Source organism: Dermacentor silvarum, chromosome 1, assembly GCF_013339745.2.
Source record: "Dermacentor silvarum isolate Dsil-2018 chromosome 1, BIME_Dsil_1.4, whole genome shotgun sequence".
In the NCBI taxonomy this organism is placed as follows: Eukaryota; Metazoa; Arthropoda; class Arachnida; order Ixodida; family Ixodidae; genus Dermacentor; species Dermacentor silvarum.
The window spans coordinates 183,064,753-183,090,009 of NC_051154.1; the positions used below are offsets into that span (position 1 = coordinate 183,064,753).

Genomic DNA, 25,257 nt, shown 5'->3' on the forward strand with positions numbered 1-25,257 from the left:
AAAAATTCAACTTCAGGGAACGGGCGGCGCCCGCACGGACAGGCGCGCGCAGAGATCGTCGAAGGTGAGGGAGGAGGCCGGCAGAGAAGCGCATTTGGCCTTGGCTATGCGGTCGCTTCGGTGGCAGTGGCTTCGGCGGCTCCTCTCGCCCTTCTTCTCAACTCTCTCATAGCTACCGCACCTTCGACTGTCACCGTGCGCGCCCGCCATGCCGGCGCTGCTGCTCCCGCCGGCTGGCGCCAGCTTAGCCCGCTCCCTGAAGTTTCGTTTTCTGCCGTTATCGGGAAGTTGGGCGGACTGGGCCTCCGCCGTTGCTTCCCTCTGCGCTGCAGCTGCAGCATTGGCTGAGACGTCGGCTCGTACACGCGTGTTCCGGCACGACGTTTCACCGTCGAGAGTAAAATTTCCGCTGCGTTTTTTTTTTTTCGTTTTCTTTTTCTCCGTTTGGCGTTGAGGGGTATCTCCTAAGCTTTTGCTCTATGGCGGTGTCGGAGCAATGCCGGTCGGAGACACCGCCGCGTAATTTGGCACGCTGCTGAAGGCATTGTCGGGGCACCGTATGTTCGAATTAACCGTTGCAAATGCTTTCGCAATCGAATTACCGGGCGTTTTCGCCCATAGGAATACACATAACTTTGACGGGACCACAGCGTCAGTGCGAATAAACCGCAAGTTCGAATTAAGCGTATTCGAAATAACGAGATTCGACTGTATATGAATGGCACCCATATACTTGAGTGTGACCAGCGTTCACGAAGTGAAACGTCACTAATTTTTTTTAATCGCTTACCGAATGAACAGGTGCGTCTTATAGACCGGAAAATACCGTATACCTTGCTGATGTCAATAAATCTTTCATTGCAGTACTCTAATGTTCTCTGAAGTTGTCGCACACGATGAATATTTAAAGACTGAGCTTGATGATTATAGATACTGTTAACCCATGAGTCCATACTACAGCATTATGTTGCTTATGCAAGTATGCAATGTTTCCACTACACTTATTAGAGGCTAGCGCGGGCAATTGCCTCTTGGCCAAGTCCGGCGTATTTGTTTGTAAAATATATGAGTACTTGTATATAGCTTCTCGTCTGCATCTTCCTACGTAACATATCTGGTGGAGGTGGGTGTTCCCTGTACCTCGTCACGGAGCTTCGCAGTGGACGGTACGTCGAGCCATCCGTCATGGCTCCCGGTGACGACAGCTCGACTTAGCCGGCTCCGACGCCTGCTGCCACTCCGACGACCTACATCGCTCTCTCCGCTCCCCGTGATCCTGGCGTATTCTCGGGAAAAGATGGGGAAGACGTCGAGGACTGGATCAGCCTGTACGAACGCGCCAGCACCAAAAACTGGTGGGACCCTACTATCATGCTCGCCAATGTAGTCTTTTACCTCAGTGGCAGGCCTTGAGTTTGGTTTTGGACACACGAACATGAGCTCACCAGTTGATATTCGCTTAAACAGAAGCTCCGAGACTTGTTCGGGAACCCCTGCGGTCACCGACTTGCCGTGAAGAAAGCGTTATCCGGCCGTGTGCAGACGTCAACAGAGCCCTACATCACGTACATTCAAGACGTCTTGGCTCTATGCCACCGCAAAGTTGACGCACACATGACTGAGCCAGACAAGGTTTCCCACATTCTCAAAGGCATTGCCGATGACGCCTTCAACTTGCTTGTTTTCAACAACGTGGCGACGGTGGATGCAGTTATAAAAGAGTGATGCCGCCTGGAACTCGCAAAAAGCCGACGTATTGACCCGCAACTTGCTCATCTACCAAACACCCCAGTGACATCTTCCTGTGCTGAAGCGCATCGTCCCAACACCACTGGTCATGTTACCAGGATCGTCCGGCGAGAGAGTGGGGCCGCCTATCCGGCTGCCTTCGACTCCAGCTCCTCCAACGCACCTGCAGTAATGGTTTCCCTGATCCAGGCAGTTGTACGCTAGGAGTTCACAAACATGGGTCTTCACACCGTCTGCTCAGCCCATCGCCCTGATTCTTTGATTCCGCCCCGTCCCACATCTTATTACCAACCACATTTCCACAACCCATCTGAATGGTGCAGTGCTTACGACAAGCCCATTTGTTTTCACTGCTGTCGAATTGGGAGCATTTCTCTGCACTGTCGAGGTCGCTGCAGTCCGCCGACCCGGACCACTTGCACTGCCTACTCTAGCCCAAGCGGCCCTACTTGTCCCTATGCCGCATGCTCCAATAATGCCGCCACTGAATCTCCTGCACTGAACCGCCCCTATTCACGTTCGCCTTCGCCCCAACGCCGCCAATCTCGCGCCCCAGCCCCGTCGCTCATATTCGCCGACTCCCTACGGACCCTTCCAGCCGGAAAACTAGAGGATGCAGCGCTTCGAGGTGACGCTGCATTGCTCCCTACGCCACCAAACCTTAACCCTTGATACTACACTTCCTCCTGCTACGACCTCAACAAGCGAGTATGCACGCCATCGCCCTCGCCGACCATGCACATCAGCTTGCCCGTACTCGACTGATAGCCTCGCAAACCACTCAGCAGCGTCTGTACAACGCCCACCACCATGTTGTACAGTTCTCGCCTGATGCGCTCATGCTCCTGTGGTCGCCCTCTCGTCACGTCGGACTTTCCGAGAAGCTCCTTTTCGCGATACACGGGGCCCTACCGCATGCTGCGCCAGGTAACGCCAGTGACGTACGAAATTGCTCCTTTCAGTTCGACCTCTCCCTCTACTCTGGCATCCAGTGATGTCGTGCACGTCAATAGGCTCAAGGCCTACTGCTGTGCTTCCGAGTCAGGCGTTTAGTTGCTCCGGGACAGCGCTTTTGCCACCGAGGGTAGTGCTACAGACCAGTATTTACGATGACGAAGAGGTAAGCAGTGTGAAGATTGACGACGATTAGAGCCTAACGCAGGCTGTTGCCTCTTGGCCAAGTGCAGCGTATTTGTTTGTAAATATACTTCTACAGTAGAACCCCTCTGTTACGTTACCGGGTGCTGCGTTTTCTCAGCTGTTACTTCGTTTTCGGTCGGTCCCGGCACAGCTCCCATAGAACCCAATGCATTAGTAACTCCGCTGTTACGTTGTAACTGCGGGATCGTTCCCACATCATATGTTGCGAAGTGCCACCCCGCGCCGGCCCGAGCGGCCATTTTGACTTTTCATGTCGCTTGGCTTGGTTGCTTGACGATGGCATTGGCCGCCCAAAGTGCTGGGGGCGACACTTATGACGTATTTTCGGTTTCCGCCAGCAAAAGTATAGCCCTTGAGATCTGTGTTTGCTATCTAAAGGTGGTATCTATGACGCGTTGCAGCCCTAAAATTGATTTTACCTCATAGATGTTCCGTATAAATTCCAAGCGTGGTAACGTCGCCGCACGCGGTATGCTGTATGTGCGAGTGAAAGCGTGCGAGGGGAGCCAACGACCGCGTCTAAATCACGCACGCGAAAGAAAGAAAAGCAGGAAGGAAGCGCGCCTTGTTCCGTTGCGCTCGAGGCAGCGGCGAGGGAGCGAGGGGGGAGGGATAGCAGGCAGCATTGTGCTCTGGCACTGCCTGCGTACTGCGCGGTCGCGCGCAGTCGCGCGGGCCGTATCATTAAAGCGATTTACGTTGGGGGCCGAGTCTACGCAGTGTAGGTGCGTCGGCGGCTCATAGCTTTGTGCATGTTGTGTGTTCTTGGTGCTCAGTTTGCGTTGCAGCGATAAACAACAGCGCGAAGGTCACTTCGCTCGCTTCTGCAGCGGTGCTTAAATTCCTCACGTCAGCGTTTGACAGCGCATCTCCGCGCTCATCGAGTGTGATGTGTTTATGTTTGCCTGTGGGCGCTGACACCATGCTTGTTAATATAGTTAATAATCAAGTGTTTACGAGTTTATACGGACGATAAAACTATTATTCTTACTTTGTATAGCTGTTTACTAATTTGCTATCGCAATCGATGTCGGGCGAAACTACAACTTTTTTTCACAAGTAAGAATTAAAATAATATTGTGTGCAGTTAAACACTACTCCCATTTCTCAATTTTTCCTGTTTCCCAGCTTTTACATTTTATTTATTATTATTTTTTTTACGGTCCCGTGAAAAACGTATCAGCGGGGTTTACTGTATATAGCTTCTCGTCTGCGTCTTCGTACATAACAATATGTTCAGTTGTTGCAGAATACACAAATTATGAATTTCCATTTAAAAAATTGGTTAGAAGTGGAGCTGTGCAAGAGCCAAAAACTTTCCTTAAGAATTGAAAAGGGTAAAATTAAGGTGACACATTCACAAGGAAGCATCATATTGTCAGGTGCCTTCTTGGGGCATGCTGAGACTGCACTGTACATGTTACATGTTCAAGCAAAATGCACTGGGACAGTTTTCCAACCACAGAATGTAATGCTTTGGAGCTGCCACTATATACTGCCTGATGCACTGACATAATTGATGCCAGTGCATCATATATGCGCATAAGAGAGAAAAAGAATATATGCGCATATAAGAGAGAAAAAAAAGCATAACTTACTGTGTTGAGCTTGGCCAGGACGTCCAGGGCCAGTTTGAGGTGTCCGTGGTTCTTCTTAGTCTGGAACAGGCACCATCACAGATATTTTTTTCCTGTACACCAAGTATTTTTTCCTGTGTTTTTTCCTAATACACCACCCACCAGAGGCCAGCCTCTGTCTCACTTAGGCTAATGCTAAACATGATGGCACTATGAATTCCATCAAAGCAACCTCCATCAAGGTAAACCTATGGACAAGCCAGAACTGCAGCTTTTGCCATCACCACCATCTTTTGAGCAGTTAACTGCAGCTGAAAACACCGCAAACTAATTGGATATATTTGTTAAAGAACAAGAGACATTCAGAAAGATTTATTTAATCAGCTGCTATCATAGGACACAAAAAAATCCTGTCGCTCCAACAGATTACCAAATGAATTTTTGCGACTACACTCAAACATCATTATAACAAAATGTGATATAACGAACTAAATGCAATCCCCCTTGAAATCCCTATAGAGACCTACGTACATATTGAAAATCCCATTTTAACGAAGTAAAACTGTCCTGCCAATGGATATGACAAAATAGGTTTGTCGCTCAAAGTAAAAAATTCATAAAGTATAATTCTGCAGAGTTCAAAATTCACTCAGCATGGCAGTTAAAAACTTCCCGAGTCCAATATGTCGTCTAGGTGTCTGCCACTGCCGTGCATAGACACATGATAGCAGCGGTACTTTACCACCGCACTTGTCGGCACACAGCGCAGGTTGACGCAGCTCAGCATAGATGGCCAGGCCAAACCAAGCAGACCCAGCAAGATTCGTTGGCTGCTGATTGTGTGGCCAATCTCCTAACTCACACAGTGGGGCCACGAAACAGCAGTAGATCAGCTGCTGCATAGTTGGTGCACCATGTTATTTTGTGTGCCACATGCTGCCCAACCACGATAAATTTTGTTAATGGCACAGTGTTCAACCATGTTGCCATTTTGCCAGTTTCACGAAAATCTGAATTATCCAAGTGGAAAGCTGGAGTGGAACACCATCACACTGGAGCAGAAGGCAGCAATCATAAAGGCTGTCATGTGAAGTGTTAAGAAGTCGCGTGTTGCACATTGCAAGTATTTTTTGCCACTACGGCAACGCATACACGACCACATAGCACATGGTTTGGTGAGCCACAAAGCCGCCTTCTTTTTTACATGTCTAATGTTGTGCACCCCACTGAGCATATATAGGGTGTCTGTTATGTGGGGTCTCACACGTGCTTTTGGGACAAAGGAACGGCAACACAGTAGTGCAAACAATCAAAAGGGTATTTATTCCACCTTTCATACACTAATACATGCTAGCCAAATTACTACCTATAGAACATTCACATGGGCGCGCGACAAATCAAGGAAGTCTGACTCACTGTGACCCAATAGCAAGCAAATATGTTCGCCCCATGCTAAGACACCATCGCTTAGTCGTTCACGTGTACGGTCAAGCGAACGATGGCGCGTTCGAACGATCCGTGTTTGTCCATACCGGTGCCCGGCTCCTAGCCACGTGAGACTGTCTCACGAAGTGTGGATCGGCGCACGCGCGGGACGTCCGCATCGCTCACCGATCCCAACTTGTAGAGGAAGCGCCTTCGACCTTTTGCTCCCAAGTCACCCCGCCGTTCGGTGGCGTTAGCATCGCGACACCCGCGCCATCTCTCGCAATGCGCCGCAAACACTACGACCGCCGCCGGCGCTTAGCCACGCGGAGAAGCCGGATTACAGGAGACGCGAGCTATGCGGGGAAAACAACATCAATGGACGCATGAGAGTCGCGCATCCCCACAGTTAACACGAAAGTGTTTTATGCCGGGGTCCGCAACGAACTTGCTGTAATGGTTGTAATGTAAGTGATGTTCGGCACCAATGAGTAAAACATGTTTTGTTGACAAGGATGGTGCCGCCATCTAGGAGCAGTGAAGCAAAGTACTGCATCACGACACTAACGAGCACCGACAGGGAGCGCTTCGGTAGTCCCAGCAGGCTCTAACGCGGTATAGCCTGGTGTTGGCACTTTCTGCGCATGGTTTGTCTTTCGCATCGGATTAAAGCCTAACGTCAGATCAGCCTGTGGTGCCTCGTCGCCTACAGAGTGCAGCTTCAACATGCATCAGCAGTGCTTACACCTCCGCCTACTGCTTCACTTGCGATGGCACCAACTAAAGAAACTGCTGCGTAAGCTGCGCAAAAAGACAATGGCGTCGATGGGCGAATCTCGCTTTGGTCTGGTGAGAGACACGCCAGTGTGAAGCAGAACACATTCGCGGTGCACGATGCGAACCCTACTCGCATTCCTGAAGCTGAGCACGTCAGAACTGGCTGCCCAAGACACTATGGAGCCGGACCAAAATGCTCGTACTATCGCTGAAGCGACTCGGCAGCTGGGTGCCACTCGCCAACAGGACCCCGTGCACCAAGCAAACCTCCAACACAGTCGCTGGTCCGCACATTGTGCACCTTTCGCTGCAGCGGACTGCGAGTCGCGAAGCAAACATGCAACAGCTTCTATGAAGACACGTTTCACTTTTGTGTTCTACCGATTCCTATGAAAGAGGCATCAACCACACATTTTTTTTAGCTGCACCAAGTTTTTCAAAATACCTGCGGCAGATAGCACAATTCTAGCCCTTGAACTAAATTACTCTATGAGGCAGACATAACTTCCACGAGCAATGAAATGTGTACAGTGGAATCTCGATACGATCACGGCTAATACGAATTTCCGGATGATACAAATTTTTTTGTGGTCCCGGCTGAGCCCCATTACTTTGCAACGTGCTACAGAACGGTTGTTACGAATCGATTTTTGACCCGCGTCGGTTGATACGAATAAGCGCCGCCTCACCGACGGCCGCGAAAAAGAACAGCGCGCAGTCACGCGCTTTCAACCTTTATCTTTTGGTGCAGAGGCGCGGATGCGGCACCGGAGAGCGCGGAGGCCGCGACTGGGCGCGAAGGGTTTGACGCGGTGGCGCTTTTCTTGGTTTTTTCACGCGGCCGCCGCAGCGAGCGAAGGTTCGTGCGGTCTATCGCTTCAACGGAAACTGAGCAGCGTAAGCACAGCGCATACAAAGGTCAGAGCCGTGTGGAGATCGCGTTCAAGATACGGTGCGTGTGTTGTAAATGCGGTATCAAACCACCGCGTCATGTGCGCGCTGTGAATGCGCATGCGCGACGTTGTTTTCTCTGTTCACTCGACAGATGCCCCCCTTTCCCCTTTTTGCTTTATATATGCGTGCAATAAACGCTTGTGGCTGTTCTCGGCCAAACACTTCGTCGGCAACGTCTCCCTTCTTGCTTGACGGCAGCTAGGCTGCCGCTGCTATGTTACAGTGGCGACGAGCCAGGAAGGCACCCACGCAGTCAAGGAAGAACCCAACGCTAGGCATTCAGAGACAGCCGTGCCGCTGACCACGATGGCCTCCTACATGCTTCCGAACTTCGACGACCTCACAGATAAGTGGAAGCCTTACCTCATCAAAGTGGAGGCGTATTTTGAAGCTAATGCTATTTCGGATTCTACTAAGAAGAGGGCACTTCTAGTGGCTGCACTTAGCACGTCGACGGTCCAAATCCTAATGGGAAGGATAGCACCTGCAAAGCCCAATGCCTTAAGTTATGACGAGGTAGTCAAGGTCTTAAATGACCACTATGACCCAAAGCGCAACGAAATCGCTGAAAGTTTCCAGTTTTTCAACCGGTGTCAGCATGAGAACGAATCTATTCAGGATTTTGTCGTTGCAATCCGGCGCATAGCAGACAATTGCAATTTTGGAGACTCGCTGACCAGGCTACTTCGAGACAGAATTGTCTGCGGTGTGCGCTCAAGTGCTGTTCAGAAGCAACTGCTGGCAAAGAATGATTTAACACTGGAGGAAGCGGAGTCTATAGCTATAGCTGCTGAAACTGCCGAAAAAGACGCCAGGACAATGTCAGTAGAAGTACCGCCTGTACTTAAAGTGGAAGCACATCGCAAGCTACCATCGAGATCAAGCGTGGGAAGCGCAGAAAAATTGGAGTGCGGAAGGTGTGGCAGTTCTAGACATGATAGCAGCAGCTGCAGATGGACTAAAGCCCGGTGTTACTCTTGCGGTCAGAGGGGCCATCTAGCAAAAATGTGTCACAACCGCAATGGTAACGATGTTCCCAGCAATCGGCGAGTCCCTCACGCGAAAGCTTTGGTGGTGGAAGACGCTGCTTTAGAAGAGGACAGCAGCGATAGTGTGCAGATCTGGACGTTGGCGTCAGCACGAAAGAACTCTCTTGAGCCGCCAATTCGACGAACGTTTAGTTGGGGAGGCGTGGATTTACCCATGGAAGTAGATACGGGTTCCCCGGTGTGCGTAATATCGCGACAGCTTTTTGACAAACATCGCAAATGCTGGCCAAGCTTGAAGCCTTCGCATGTGAAGCTGTCCTGCTACAATGGAAGATTGCCGGTGATGGGCGAGCTTCAACTTCGTGTAAAATACCGTGATATTTCTGTTGACTGTTCCCTTGTGGTTCTAGACTGCCCCGGACCAAGCTTGTGCGGACGAGACCTGCTAATCCTCCTGGAACAAGCGGGCGTACCGGTACTACGAGTCACGTGCGAAGGCGAGGCGACGGAGAGTCAAGTGAACTGCCACAACATCAATGCCATTCGCGACACCTACCAGGACGTTTTTTCGGAAACCTTGGGGTTGATCAAGGGACCACCAGCCAGCCTCCTGCTGAAGGGCGATGCTGTTCCCAAATTCTGTAAGGCGAGACCTATTCCTTATGCTTTACGTGACAAAGTATCGCAAGAACTTGACCGGTTAGTGTCGCTGGGTGTAATATCGCCAGTCAAGCATTCGAATTGGGCGACGCCCATTGTACCCGTTCTTAAGAAGGATGGCTCTGTCAGAATTTGCGGCGATTTTAAAGCCACTCTAAATCCTGCTTGCGCCACGGAGCAGTACCCGCTTCCTGTTATTCAAGATATCTTTGCCTCATTAGGAGGAGGCCAGTTGTTCAGTACGCTCGACTTACGGGATGCCTATAACCAGGTGCTTTTGGACGAGGACTCTCGGAAGCTTTGCGTTATTAACACTCACAAAGGCCTGTTTTGTTACAATAGGCTTCCGTTCGGCATTTCCTCCGCCCCAGCAATTTTTCAAAGAAAAATTGATACAATACTGTCTGGCTTACCGGGCGTTCAGGCTTACTTGGATGACGTGCTAGTCTCGGAAAGCTTTGAAGATTGCGGAGCACGGTTGCGAAGTGTGTTGGAACGGTTCAGAGAACACGGCGTGAAGCTCAGATACGATAAGTGTAAATTTAGCCAGCCATCTGTCGCTTATCTGGGTCATCGTATTGACCGAGCCGGCCTTCACCCAACTGAGAAGAACGTAGATGCTATCATGAATGCACCTAGTCCCGAAAAACCTAAGCGAGCTGCGTTCATTCCTTGGGATGATCTCATTCTATTCAAAGTTCTTGCCGAATATGTCGGACACCTTGTTTCCATTGTACCAGTTGTTAGAAAAAAAAGCGCGGTGGCAGTGGAAGTCCGAACAGGAATCCGCATTTCGCAAGGCAAAGCAGTGTCTTAAGGACGCCGAGGTCCTTGTGCATTTTGATCCATCGAGGCAACTGAAGTTGGAATGCGACGCATCCGCTCGTGGGATAGGCGCTGTTCTTTTTCACACAATTGGAAGCACCAACAGACCAGTCGGGTTCCGTTCAAGAACCCTGACAAAAGCCGAAAGAAATTATTCTCAATTAGAGCGTGAAGCACTGGCACTTGTTTTTGGAGTGACTAAATTCCGGGATTATCTTTTAGGTCGAGAGTTCATCCTGGTTACCGACCACCAGCCACTTTTAGGACTGCTGAGGCCCGACCGCCAGACGCCTGCCATGGCCGCAGCTCGCATCCAACGCTGGGCCCTCTACCTGGGAGGCTACCGTTACAAGCTCGAATATGCTCCAGGACGGCTGCTATTGAATGCGGATGCACTGAGCAGACTACCGTTGCGGTGCCCCAATTCCGTTACGGAACCTGACCCTGAAGAGTACGTACTTTCTTTAGAAAGCCTGGATGAAGGGATAGTCACAACACGCGAGCTGAAGGAGCTGACCGCCAATGACCCAACCTTAGGTCGCGTAAAGCAAAACGTGTTGCACGGGTGGCCGAAAGGCGTAGAACGGCTTGACCCTTCCTTGGCTCCCTTTGCTGATCGCAAGTTGGAGCTATCTCTAGCACACGACCTCGTCTATTGGGGACATCGTGTTGTCATACCTGTTGCAGCACGGAAGCGCTTGTTACAATTATTACATGAAACGCATCAGGGGTCCTCGGCAATGAAAACAGTTGCGCGGTCCTTGTTTTGGTGGCCAGGAATAGACCGCGAAATAGAGTTAACGGCAGCGCAATGCAAGAATTGCATTGACAATTTGCCTATGCCGCCGGCCGCTCCGCCGTTAAACTGGCCACAAACGCAGGAGAGATGGTCGCGGGTTCACGTCGACTTTGCGGGGCCAATACAAGGTAAAATGGTTCTTGTAGTTGTGGATTCCCACACTAAGTGGATAGAAGCGGTGCCACTGAACCAGGCCACTTCGGCAACCACCATTGATTGCCTGCGGGATATATTTAGCCATTTCGGCGTACCAAGAACCCTCGTATCCGACAATGGAACGCAGTTCACTAGCCAGGAATTTGCAACGTTTGCTAACAAGAACAACATTACGCACCTAAGAACCGCCCCCTATCACCCGCAGTCAAACGGAGCAGCGGAGAGGGCAGTCAGGACAATCAAGGACGGTCTCCGGAAGATGAGAGGCGGAAAGCTGGAACATAACCTTGTGCGTTTGCTGCTTAATTACAGGAGGACTCCCCAGAAAACCGGAAAGTCGCCATCGGAAATGCTGTTGGGGTACCAGATACGATCGCGCCTGGACGCCTGTTTCCCGGCGTCGACTGTGACTAATTCTAAAGGCAACGACGAGTGGTTGCCTCCAATTGACTGCGGTGTACATGTCCGCAACTACGGGTCAAATGGTAAATGGATACCAGGACGGGTAACAGCGACAGCGGGAGGACGGATGGTCACAGTGGAGACTCCTCAAGCAATCGTGCGGCGTCACATCGATCAAGTGCGTGCCCGTACTGGATCTTCTCAAGATGAACCACCGGGCACCGACCCAGACACGTTCAGCAGTGACATTACACCGAGCGCACCGCCATTCTGCCAACAGCCATCCGCAAGCCCCGACGAGGCGAGGGAATCTTCACCCCCAGAAGCGTTTCCAGACGTGGCCCACCAGGGACCTCTTCCAAGACTCGTGGCATCCGGGGCCGACGAACTAACCACACAACCTCTTCGACGCTCCACAAGATCACGCAAGCCAGTGCAGCGTTTTTAAGAGGGAAGAAGTGTTGTAAATGCGGTATCAAACCACCGCGTCATGTGCGCGCTGTGAATGCGCATGCGCGACGTTGTTTTCTCTGTTCACTCGACAGATGCCCCCCTTTCCCCTTTTTGCTTTATATATGCGTGCAATAAACGCTTGTGGCTGTTCTCGGCCAAACACTTCGTCGGCAACGTCTCCCTTCTTGCTTGACGGCAGCTAGGCTGCCGCTGCTATGTTACAGCGTGCGACAACCCTGACAGCCAGCACAGGCGCAAAGTACAAGAATGCATTTGTTGACAGAGTAGAAGCCGCCCCCCCCCCTCCCTCCTTCCCTCCCTCCTGCGCTGCCTTCCCGTTTTGTTCCTTTCGGTGGGAGATTGCGTCGCCAGTTACCCTTCCAAGATATGCATTTGGTGCCCTGCAGCACAGCGTCCCCTCCCATACCCCCCCGGCCTTTCGCGCGACGGAAGCAGGGCCGGGCTCGACTGGCGCGCCCGGCCGTGACGGAAGTCGCGTTTGCTCTCCGCTGTGCGTTCACTCTCCGTGCGTGAAGGTGCGCGTCCCCCGCACGAAAGGCGCGCTTTCACTCGCACATACGGCACGCGGTGACAATTTTATCGCCCTTGGACTCATGCTCCCCGTCTCATGCTCCTCCTCCGCATCGCCTTCGGTGATCTCCTCTGCCGTCAGTGGGCGCACCTCGTTGAGAAGCGTGCTCACTACCGCCTTTGTCGGCGAGATTTTCCAGCGGAAGCCGCATTATGACCCGTATTTCGTCTCGCGCGGCTGCACTGTAAACGGTATGCGTATACATGGAGTTCTATGGGAGGGTAAACGGGAGTCGGATAAGGCCACATTGTAGCCAGTTCTGCGCTATAAACAGTTAAGTTATCTATACTGTAAATGCTTTTTACATGCACGTGCCTGAGTGAGTTCACCTCCGACTCTTTAATTTAGCTAGTTTTAATTGTGTTTCGATGATACGAATTTCGGCTAATACGAATATTTTTCGCGACCCCGTGAGATTCGTATCATCGAGATTTCACTGTAATTGACTAATTAGGGAAATTTCACTGTTTTTTTACCAATTATGTTCAGTACACATTGCAATTTACGAATTGTAGCTAGTGAGTTTGCAAGGCATTTAGACTTGCAAGAAACTCTGAGGATGGCACCGGTTTCAAGATATGCGCAGTCAAATTAAAAATGCACTTGTGTTCCACTTTTTCAAGAAAACGCTGTTTTATGCATTGAAGCACAAAAGTAACTGGAACATCAATGAATTTCGTCAGACACTTTGAAAGTACTATTTCGAAACTGATGTCATCCTGAAAATTTGTTCCCCGTGGTGATACGCCTTGTGAACTAACCAGCTACAATTAGTAAATTGCAACATGTGCCGTAAAGTAATTAATTAAAAATGTTTATTAGTGCAAATTAGGTTATTTATTCAATTAAGCATTCTGACTTTTCACAGATGTAATGCCAACCTTATCGAGTTTTGTAGTTCAAGGATTACAATTGTGCTATATACCACAGGATTTTCTTTTTTAATTTGGTGCAGCTACAAAAAAGCACCTGGTATTGCAGTTAAGGGCAATAACGAATATAACCAGTGGGTATAACCATGTAATTTCGGCTCCCCTTCAACTTCCTTATGACGACATCTGAGTGTATACAGGGTGTCCCAGCTATAACGCAGCACGATTTAAAAAAAGAGGAACGGCGTTACGCTAAGCAAACCTAGTGCATATTGTTTCCAGTACAGTGGAGTAGCCGCGAAGTAAGTATAACAAGGCAAATTTTTTTTGTTACTGAGATTTATTTAGGTAATTGTAATTAATTATCTAACTCGAAAAGTACTGTCCTAATTATCAAAGTGTCAATGAGAAAGCTGTAGAGCAACATGAAAAACACCCGATACAGCTTTCTGTTGCTCAATACGTGCTGCATAAATTTGTTATTCCGAGTGTGAAAGAAGCCCACGAATACACGCAGAATTGCCGCGCGACTGGCCGCTCGAGGCACTTTGCGTGTATTCGCAGGCTTCTTTCGCACTCGGTAAACCACTTTTATGTAGCACGTATTGAGCAACAGAAAGCTGTATCGGGTGTTTTTCATGTTGCTCTACAGCTTTCTCATTGACACTTTGATAATTAGGACAGTACTTTTCGAGTTAGATAATTAATTACAATTACCTAATTAAATCTGAGTATGAAAGAATTACTGGTGGCTACTCCACTGTACGGGAAACAACACGCACTAGGTTTGCTTCGCGTAACGCTGTTCCTCTTTTTTTAAATCGTGCTGCATATGTAGTTTATAGCATTGTACACAACCTTTTGGTAATGTACTATTGACCAAAAAAGGTAACGGACCACGGAATCTCAAGAACGCTAAATATCCGAGCAGCCTTTAAAAGTAGCCAGTAAAACCGTACATCACAATGTTGTTCGCATATACCAGTAGAGGCTGGAAATGGGATTACGAGGCTGCATTTTGAGGCTGCGGAGGTATTCAGCTTTTTGTAAGATCCCTCGGTCCGTAAACTTTTTTGGTCGATAGTACCTAGCTTCAAGTATTTAGGCATAACAATCATGAATAAATTGGGCTGGTGACACCACGTAGAGAATGTGTCAGCCTATCACATGTTTTTTTTACTATTATTTCTTCATTGCAGCGTTGCAGTAAATTGATTTAAGACTTAACTATGTCAACTATACAATACTATACTATATTATACTATACTATATATTAACTATATAATAGTACAGTTTGGAGCCCCCATCAAGACGTCTTAAATAAATTGGAATGTATTAAGCAAATTTAAGAGCATTTTTTATGTACTCAAAAGATCAACAAACTGACACAGTGACAGAAATGTACTCGTAGTCCCAAAAAGTAGAGTACCATAGTGGTCGAGAAACCATTAGATAAGAAAGCAGAAGCATATATTGATTTTCCAAGTAAGTATAACAAGGATAATAAAAATTGAGTTGCACATGTGAAATGGCTGCAGAAGCAGTGTCCTCAAGCAATGCATAGTTACAGTCGAATCTCGTTAATTCGAACACGCTTAATACGAACTTCAAGTTTTATTGAATTGATGCTGTGGTCTTGTCAAAGTTATGTGCATTCCAATGGGCAAAAACGCCCGGTAATTCGAACGCGCAAGCATTTTCGATTATTCATTCAAACATACTGCGCTCCGACAATGCTCTCAGAAGCGCGCTGAATCACGCGGCGGTGTCTCCGACCAACATTGCTCTGACCCTGCCCTAGAAGAAAAGCTTAGGAGAGACTCCTCAATGCCATGCGCGAAGAAAAAAAATGAGAAAAAGAAATGTGTCGAGCCTCTACGAACCATGATCAAAGGATCAAACATACTCTGGAACGGCCGCGCAAGCGTATCTTGAAAGCGATCTGCAAAGCAGTCAAGGAGTGCCGACTACTGACAACTGCGTGCGCTGTGTTTTTACCGCTTCGTTTGCGTTGATGCGCCAGGCTGCACGAAGGTAAAGTAGCTCACTGCTGCAGGCCCTATCTTGAAAGCGATCGTCTTACGTGAGAGACGGAAGGAGGGCCGCACGGACAGTTTTCTCGTTCGGTAAGCATAAAAATGCTCACGCATTTATAAACCATGGTGGAACTTTCACCCTCTCTAAAATGGCAAGGTCGCTGTTTCCGAGTCACACCATAATGCCCCTGCCACTCTAGCGAAAAAACGTGCGCCGCAAGAGGAATTGGTCCTGGGCCGATTTTTCGCGGCTCGCCGCGAGCGGAAAAGACCAATGGGAACGGCCCCTTAAGTGATGTACGCGCGGGAAAGTGGCGTCATGCGGACCCGCCCAACCACTCTTTCGTATTCACGTCTGATTCAGCTGGACCGATTGTTTCGCACCTATCGTCTGCTCGCATCAGCTCTCGCTCGTCTTGTTTCGGTTGCCTTGGTTTGGTCTCACTCACGCTTGTTTTGACTGTCATGGTTCGCGATTGTTTCTTTACAATGGCGAGTCTAAACCGAGACGTCCCGATGAAAAGGTTTTCATCGATTCTGTACGACAAGACGGACCCTGAATGCAAGGACGCGAAGACGACACCCAGTACCTCATTTTCCTTGTCTTTTGAACGCGACGACGCCGCAAAAGAAGGGAGCACACCAACATGATTATGACCAGTGGCAATGCCTTCGTCAACGACAACCCGCCTCTCCTCGCAACTCCACACCCCTCGCCCTCCCTCACCTTCGATGGTCTCCACACGCGCGCGCTTCCGTGGTGGCAGCTTGGCCGGCTCCCTGTTACTGCCATTATCAGGAAGCGAGCGTTGGCTGGTGTGAGTAGTTTCGTGGTCTTCGCTCACCGTGTCCTTGCACGCTGCGATATTTCATGCCTCGCACCGGTCGTGCATCGTGCTATGATGAACGAATATACTTCAAGAACAAGTCCTTCTTTTATTTCGAACAAATTTTCGGGCCCCTCCGAGTTCGAATTATCGAGATTTGACTGTAGTTTGATTATACAACCAATACTAGCTTGAACCTATTTATTTAGTTCTTTTCTGTAGCATTAACTCAGGGAATAGTTTATCAAATAATGTGGCACAGCCACATGATGTAAATCAATCTGAATTATGCCTAGATGAATTTTTCAATGATTGTGCTTTTTCTTGTTAGCTGGGCATTTTTTTGTCTGTAGACTCATGTTTTTCTGTATTGTTTGCACCCTCCCTGTAATGAGTCTCAGTAGAGGGTTAACAGTATATAATAAAATAAATAACTTTTTCATTAACGGCTTCAGGGCACATGCCGCAACCGTAGAAGTGAACCTGGTCACTGCTCAATGCATGTACACACTCAATAAAAATCCTGAAAGTAGCACCAGTTATGAGATACGCATTGACGTTTCTTTTATTATTTTCCTAAAAAACCTCCCTTGCTTTTGTGAGAAAGAGCTAAGTAAAATGCCAATATAATTTCTAACAGAGTTATAGCACAAATACCTAGAAATTGGTGCTAGCTTAAACTGATTAACTGTAACATCACATAGAAAACATTAATTAATTATGATTATCACACAAATATTCGTATGCCACGGCTAGTAATGCATTACTGATAAAAAAAACATTGTCTGCACTGTACTGTGTTTAAACATTTTGGATCTTCTTATTTGAAGCAGGTCGCAGGTCATTACTCAGACAATTTCCTCATGTTGATGTTCTTATGTTAATGCTCAACTGCTATTTTTGCCTAGTTTTACTCTCTACACAACAATGTGACTAACATTCTAACAGAAAAAGACTAGGTACAGCAGTTCAATCACTCTTTGAAGCACCAACCGACCTGCTCAGTTCTTACCCAGCATACCCAGTGTACTCAACACTGTAGATAACTTTGATTGCAGTGTCATTTCTACCAAGCCATAGTCCAATAAATATTATCCTCCTAAATAGCCTCATTAGCAGTCTTATTAGGAATGCAAAATACAGAAGATGCACATAGTACAACATAAGGCTGTATGTTATTGGTTGCATGCTTTATTTACTCTATCACCTCAGATTAACCTGAAACAATACCTACAAGTGATCAATGGATCTCAGCCTATTTGTCCAAAGACTCACCTGCATCTGACGGGCAAGAATATAAACAACACATTCCTTAAATATCTGAAAAGCAAAAGAAAAGACATTCAAACTTGTAGACGTGTCCCATGTAATTCAAGTTCACTTCCATTCCTTTCCTTAAGGGGCCCTGAACCACTTTTTATTGAAGTCGATAAATGCATTTGAAGTTGGTGAAGTCATCACAATGGTGATGACAGGACAGCGCGCACTATACCTTCAGTTATGCTTCGGCAACGCACTCCTCAGTTCACGCTTGATTTGACACCAATTGTACACATTAATTTAAGAAAGAAAAAAAAAAAGGAATAGAACATCCTGGCCATTTAAGCATTTGCATTCCTTCAAAAAGTGTTGCAAGGCCCCTTGAATATTTCAGTCCGATCCCATCACACAAAAAAAAAAGGAAAGAAAAGTTACAAAATGGGCACAGAAAGTTAAAATGATGAACACTTGCAACGAAGTGCGCACACGAAAAAAAATTAACAAGCCTAAAAAGTAGGGTTGTGCAAATACCGAATAGTAGATTTCGAATCAAATATTGAATACAATCAGGAAAAAAATAAAGAATGTCAAGTCGAATATCAAATATCAGAAAATGTTCATTCAGAAAATTTATTGCTTACAAATTTTGGGCAAGAAAATATGGTGCTGCACATGCTCAAGAGTCTCCTAGCATTGCATAACAAAAATGTAGCAAGCTATCAGTAACTTAGGTACATAAAAATCAAGACATGCAGAACAGTCTGCTCTTATTAGAGGGAACTCCAAATTAGTATGCCAGCACTGATTACAGCTGAGTTCTAGTATACAAAGGTCTGGAAAATATATATATATTTTTTTTTACAAATAGAATGTCTCTTAAATAGAATAAAGTGTATTTTTCCCTCTGAAGCTAATGAATTAGTGACGTTATAATGTACTGAATAACAATGAGGTTTTCAGTTTAAATGTGGCTCTGTGCTTGACGGCAATCTTATTGCATAGGAAGTTTTGCTTTCCAGTTTTTCTCCAAAATACAGAAGGGCTATTCCAACTTTACGGCAGGTGGGCTATCGTAAGCCAAATGTGCATGACAGACAAAAAAACTGCGTATCACGTGACTCAATCACCACTCCGCGCGTAGCCATCGTTGACATTGCACAGGTTGACCGCAGTCGGAGCCGACGGTAAAGAGCAGGTGCCATTCGCGCTGTTTCATTGGGCCTCTTGGATTATCAGTCTCTCACAGTCTCAAGACGGGCTGTTTGGGACTGCTGTCCAGCATTCGATTTTCTCAAAAAACTTCAGAAGCTCCGTTCACCAGTCCGAGAGCTGCCAGAATCGCGTTAATTTTTCATGGCCCGAAGTCGCGGGCTGTCCGCAGACTATCCAAGCTGTCAGCAGACTTTTGCTGGCACAAGCACGAGCAGCTAGCAGACGACAGTTGTCTTAAAAAGATGCGTGTGGCGTTTGACGCCATGTTGTAAAAGAATGCACATACTTTGCGCATTCAAGACAGCAAATATTGTGCACTCAGCTATCGCGTCTGTTACATCAGTGCTGTGTGTGCCATCATGCGAGCTTTTCACGAGCCATCTACTTGCTACAGCTTTAGTCTTCCGTGTTTTTTAAGAGAGAAGCACAGCGATCAGGCACACGTGCTTGCTTTTCTTGATGCGTTTCACAAGATACCATATTAACTTGCATAATGAATGCACTCGCGTAATGAACACATGCCCCACTTTTCCAATCAAGAAGTATGTTGTTCATTTTCCTCGCATAATGAACGCACCCTGAACAGGCTGCCGTGAAGTACGGGAGACACGATACGATACGGCGTCTGATACGGCGTCTGATATGGCATCCGGTGGGTACGATTGTGTTGTATTGGACACCGTATCGGACGCCGAATCATACTATGTTTCTCCTACTTTTATTGCGATAGCAATTATATGGACACTCCAGACACATTGTTGCCGTCGGCGTCGACGATCGCACCTCAATCTCCTGCGTTTGAGGGAAGAAAGTGGGGAGTAAACGCGGCATATTCCGAGGGGGGCGGCGCAGTAACTGCACATTGAGCGGCCGAGCACGCCTTATTTTGAAAGTGATCTGCGCGTCGGGGGCCGTCTAGGTGTGACAGCGGCTTATACCTTTATGCGTGCTCCGTTCTCGCCACTCAGTTTGCGTTGAAGCGATACACAGCACGAAGGTCACTTCCCTTGCTGTTGTTTCTGCACTTCCTCATTGACAGTGAGTGCCCACGGTCAACGAGTGTGATGTGTTCCTGTTTGCCTGTGCGCGCTGACACCATGCTTGTTAATTTACATAGTTAGCAAATCTTTGCAAGTTTATATGGCCAATAAAACTATTATCCTTACTTCGTGTAGCTGTCTACACATTTGCTATCACAATCAATGGTTTGCCTTTCGGGCGAAACTGTGTCTTTTTAAGAGGTAGCCGTAAGAAAAAAAATCACAAAAATTTTACCCCGCATAATGAACACAACCCCCCCCCCTTTACACATATTTTTCAGGAACAAGAAGTGCGTTCATTATGCGAGTAAATACGGTATGTCGTGCTCATTGCTATATACGAAGTAAACAGGTGGATTTCACTTTTCATCTGAGTGAAACTGGTGTGCGAGGAAGCATATTACAGTATCGACCACTTATAACGTAACCGCTTATAGTGCAGGACCGGAAATAGTGCGGTCTTTTCAGACTCCCGTTATTTTCCCATAGCACTCCGTGTATACACGTATCGCTTATAGTGCAGTTGCGGGAAACGAAATACCGGTTACAGTGCGGCTGCCTGGGAGTACGGAAGTCAGTGGAGACGGCCAACGCTCCCCTCAAACGGGCGCCCCAAGGAGTCCTCAAGGAAGAAAGAGAGACGAAGTGGAGGAGAAGGGCACGTGGTGCGAACGAACAGCCAGTGAGGCTGAAACCAGAATCTTGAGTGCGAGTCGTGAAATCTCACGGCGTGCATAGTGAGCGAGGGCCACGAAACTGCCAACGCTCGCTTCACGATAATGGCAGTAAACGAAACTTCAGGGAGCGGGCGGCGCCGGCACAGCACGGCGAAGGGCGCACGGGGAGACCGTGGAATGTAAGGGAGGAGGGCGGCAGGGAAGCTGATTTCGCCTCGGCAACTCCGCCGCTTGGGTGGCTCCCCTCGCCCTCCCTCGTAGCTCCCTCACTTTCGTCTGTCACCGTGCGTGGCCGCTGCCGCTCCAGCCAGCCCGGCGCTAGCTCCGAAGTTTCTTTTTCTGCCGTTATTGGGAAGCGGGCGTTGGCCAGCCCGGGACAGCGCCGCTGCTTCCCTCTGCGCCGTAGCCACAGCGTGCAAGGTCAACACGTGACTAGAAAGTAGAGGAAGCATACAGGAGAAAGAAGGGTTCACTGCCATTTTCTATGCATGGCTGAGACTTCGGCACGTACACGCATGTTCCGGCGCAACGCAGAATCGGCGACCTTGCCATTTGAAAGAGGGTGAAATTTCCGCCGCATTTTTTTTTCTCTTTTTTTTTGTTTGTTCGCGCGCGACATTGAGGGGTCTCTCCTAAGCTTTTAATCTATGGCGGTGCCGGAGCAATGCCGGTCAGAGGCGCCGCCGCGTGAATTATTTCGAATTAACGAGATTCGACTGTAAATTGAATGCAAACGTTCTAGCCGCATTTCTCGACTGTCGCATACGCGTGGCGGCTCGGTGCACATGCTTTGCATATGTGCGGGCCTTGAAAATTGTTGATTTGGTTATAGTGCGGTACTGCTTATAGTGCGGATATTCGCGACTCCGGCGACTTACGTTATAAGCGGTCTACACTGTATATTGCATGTGGCTATTTCACGCCAGTAGCTGGAGTGGTACACAATTGGAGCTTTGGCGATCACTGTTTACATATGTTGATCCCTTCTGTTGCCAAGTTCGGCGTTTACTTTTTGACGTGCAGGATTAGTAGGCGGTGTACGTGCACTCTGTCCTAGACACATGTCGCACCTTTAGTAGACGGTCTGACGAGCTTTGAGGATATCGGCAGGAACTTTTTGCATGAGCAGCAATGTGGCACGACTTTGCTTATGTCCGTGTGGGAATTCCGTTTTAATTTTGCAGGCCATGAGTTAGCTTAACGTCAGCGGCTAAGGTGCATGATGGGCGAGAGCGCAACGTAAACTGAGCTTTGTAAACACGTTCTATGCACGCTAATTCGAATGAATCAGAATTAGATGAATCACAAACACGCGATTCAACTATGCAAGCTTTATGGTTGTGTCAGCGATATGACACCATCTCATAGGCCACACTAATGAATTTGCTGGGCAGGGGGCTAATCAATAAGTAGCTTCAAACAGACGACGGCAGTCAGGAGAGTGACTTCCAGTCACGGTGATTACAAACGAATCCTCGGACAGTCCCCCACAGCTGCATCACACGACTGTGACGTGCTCTTCTGTCAGGGCTAGTCAGACAGGAAGCCACAGACGGTTTGCGGACAGTCCGGGACAGCATAATCCAAGAGGCCCATTGTCAGGTTGAAAGTGAAATTAATCCTTACCGTCAGGAGGTCTTCGAACTGAGCTTCACTCAAGAGGGACCACCATTTATCTGAAGAAAAAAACATGTATAAGCCAAGTTGGTTTAAGTGCAACCTCCACACTTAAACTCAGCCAAAGATCTTTTAGTTGACATTACAATGTCCTAACAGTTTTTCACGCTATCAAGTGCTATGAAAACTGGAGAATTCAAACCATGAAGCTGTCTAACTTAATTGGCAATACCAAACATCAAGACACAAACCAAGGCATTCTTTAGACTGTCCACAGAGAGCAAAATGTTAGACAAAAAGAAGGAATTGATGTAACGCACACTACATGAATCATGGCGACACTCAATGCTGCCAGCTTGCCAATTCTGGCATTGCATAACGTTGCACTAGAAGCTCTGTTATCCATGCATAACCTCAATTTCTGTGAAATGCAAGCAGCCTACACATGGTGTTGAAAAAAAAAAAAGTCAGCAAAGAAGATACACTACTGTGCAATGTAATGAACAGACAATACCAGCGAACACTCACTGAAAACTACAACCCCCTCCATTTACTTCTAAGCATGAGGCACTCGTGCACTCACCATGCAGAATGCACTTTCAAGTAGTGTAGAAAGCGTTCTGTAATACAGTGTGATGTCAGCAATGCTACAAGTCAAAATGCGTGTTTACCTTGTATGCAGTGGAAAGTGAACACATCACTGGTAGATATATGGAGACCACTATGGCTTACTAGAATACAGTCGAACCCCCTTATAACGATCCCGGTTTTAACAATATATCGGCTATAACAATCAGAAACTGCTCCATTGTCAACTTTTGTATGTCTTCTATGGTGAAATAACCCGCTTACTACAATGCCCCCATGCCGCATTATCGGTTATAACGATGAAGCCTGGCTACTGGGTGTCCGTGCCGAAAGAGAATGGAATGCGAATTCCTTGAAAAGAAAAAAAATTGAGCAGTTGCACGCCACCGCACGCTGTTTTGCGTCCTTCTCCGCATCGCCAGCCTCGCTCGCATCTGTCCCGTTGCTCTTCCACCCCTCCGAACACAAATGGACCGCGCTAACTGCGCTGAAAGTGCTAGGCTGGCGGTGGGCGTAATATAGCCAAAATGGCGTTAGCGTCCACTGAAACGAAGTGACGGAGTTCACATCATCATGGTCATCAGGGAAAATCGTACTGGAATGACAGCATTGCCAAAACACTTCGTGTCTATTTGTGCATTTAAATTCTTTATTTTTGCATTTACCACTGTGCATGGCACCGCGTTGGCCGCGTGCCTTCATGACTGCGTAATCACCATCCATGATCGCGTCGATAGCGACCGTGGTTTCGCCCGCAGTTGCAGCAAACGGTAGGTTTGGTTTGACTCAGTACGTGCGTCGGCCGCGCAGCTTCAGAACCGCAAGGTCCATGATCGTGTTGACAGCGGCCGCGATTGTGGCAGAACATAGTTTTGGTTTGACTGGTGCAAAGCTATCGAGGATGAAGAGCACCGTCTACATCGCGATGGGTGGCGACCTGGCGACAGGGGCGAAAAGATAATCGGGATGTGCACACGGTAGTGAAAAGCGTGTCTCAGATGAAGATGCGCGCCGCGGCCGCGCTATGACAGAAGCTGGGAGGTCTTCGCCGCTGCGAACGCTAATCAGCCATGAAATGACGACAATTGCAGCTTCCACACTGCTTTTGTGCAAAATAGAAACAGGATTCTGCTGATTCATTCAGTATATAAAAGCGTGTTGACGTAGAAAGCATTTGTTTGTTGTTTTCTTGATACTCTCGATAATTAGACCTTTGGTTATTTCGGACATTTTTTCGGTCCTGTGATATCTGAATTGTCGAAGTTTTACTATAGCAGTGCCATTCTTGAACGCTGACAGCCGCAACTTTTTACACGCGATCAGAGCGCGCGCTCTGATCGCAGAGCAGAGTCAAACAGTTAGAGTCAACACAATCAGCAGCCGGATGGAGGAAGGTGGTGGGGAGGGGTACTGGCTTCAGCGCCATTATACATAGTTTTCTCACAACAGCTCTGCCATTCCCCTATTTTTTTTTTTTTTTTCATGCAACCCGGTGATAACAATGAAATTTTCGTGGCACTTGAATATTGTTATAAGTGGGTTCGACTGTACTGACATATTTTCAAAATTGCAAGAACTCTCCGGAATGTAGTTTCATTTCACTACTTATATGTAGATTAATTACCTCACATCATTTACGAAAGTGTTAAGATAGGCAATCAAGTGGTTCGGTATGACATTTAAAACAAAAGAGGTCAGAGAGCCGTATTTTGTGATGACCAATTTCATTTTCCATTTTCTTTTCAAATCGCCCATTGTGCACAAAGTGGCCAATCCCAGTGACATCAGTGATGCAGCTAAGTTTAAGCCAATGACAGAGGGCAAAAAGAATGAGAAATGAAATAGACTGTTAAGGATCTAGGCTCCAAACCATTTTTATGGCACTGCAAACAGTCCTTGCAAAGTAATGATTCCAAATAGAATCCCTTGCAAGTGAAACAGTGCATAAAATTTACATGACGCAAGCGAGAAACCATAGACAAGAGGTACCACAGATGCTATAGCTCTTACTTAAGACATCAGCAGCACGTGTGCTAAGGCGGGAGACACACAAACAGTATTTGCCCACAAGAGTCTCCAGGTAGTGATTAAGGTCTCTAAAAAAGTGGCATAGTGGCAGCAGCAGCAGGACACGCATAGCCTCAATGTCCGAGGGGCCAGCAGCCAGGCCCTTGACCATCTCCTCAAGACATGCACCCACCTGCACAAACAAAAACTTAATATTAACACGCATGGCTGGAATAATCACTGCCATCAGTAAGCACATGTAAACAGCCGCATGTGCAGCTAATAAGCTTTTAAAAGAACTGCTCTACAATGAGATAAATAAAATTTTATATGAACTTTCCTGCCTTTGTAAAACTTGTGGATACTTGTAGGCATGAGCATTGCATCTATAACAGTATTCACACAAGAGAAAAATCTCTTTGAGCCATGTGTGACGTCAGGTACGGACAATTTCCACGTTTCTTCACTGTCCCAATTCAATGGATTGCAGGACTCTTCAAGTATACACTGATGGTTTGGTCACACCATCCACCACAACAACTGTGTTTGCTATTCCGAAATTTGGCATTACGTGGCAGTTCTTATTAACAGCTACAGAAATG

At 47.6% G+C, this 25,257-nt stretch overlaps 2 protein-coding genes across 18 annotated transcripts in view; one reads left to right on the forward strand and one right to left on the reverse strand.

Annotated features, from left to right (window-relative positions):
• The window catches only part of LOC119436503 (probable E3 ubiquitin-protein ligase HERC4), a 335,733-nt gene that overhangs the window by 109,063 nt on the left and 201,413 nt on the right, over positions 1-25,257 (reverse strand). For all 16 annotated transcript variants that reach the window (XM_049658143.1, XM_049658141.1, XM_049658148.1 and 13 more), the window contains 4 exons: positions 24,659-24,848; positions 22,070-22,119; positions 17,530-17,574; positions 4,509-4,568 (listed from right to left, as the gene is read on the reverse strand). In XM_049658143.1, coding sequence (XP_049514100.1) covers positions 4,509-4,568; positions 17,530-17,574; positions 22,070-22,119; positions 24,659-24,848 — 345 coding nt within the window. The remainder of the gene's footprint in view (positions 1-4,508; positions 4,569-17,529; positions 17,575-22,069; positions 22,120-24,658; positions 24,849-25,257) is intronic.
• On the forward strand, positions 7,793-12,029 carry LOC119436504 (uncharacterized). 2 transcript variants are annotated; one of them, XM_037703371.2, is made up of 3 exons: positions 7,793-9,273; positions 10,340-10,568; positions 11,385-12,029. In XM_037703371.2, the coding sequence occupies exons 1-3, from the start codon at positions 7,950-7,952 to the stop codon at positions 11,920-11,922; spliced, it is 2,091 nt and encodes a 696-aa protein (XP_037559299.1). In that variant the 5' UTR covers positions 7,793-7,949; the 3' UTR covers positions 11,923-12,029. The 2 variants fall into 2 exon arrangements, with proteins under 2 accessions (XP_037559299.1, XP_049514115.1); XM_049658158.1 differs by having other exon boundaries at positions 10,340-12,029.

Excerpts from the sequence above, each read along its gene's own strand:
- LOC119436504 (XM_049658158.1), top strand. The coding sequence starts at position 7,950 with ATGGCCTCCTACATGCTTCCGAACTTCGACGACCTCACAGATAAGTGG. Across the intron at positions 9,274-10,339 it reads CGATGCTGTTCCCAAATTCT|GTCGAGAGTTCATCCTGGTT; the intron begins GTAAGGCGAGAC and ends ATTATCTTTTAG.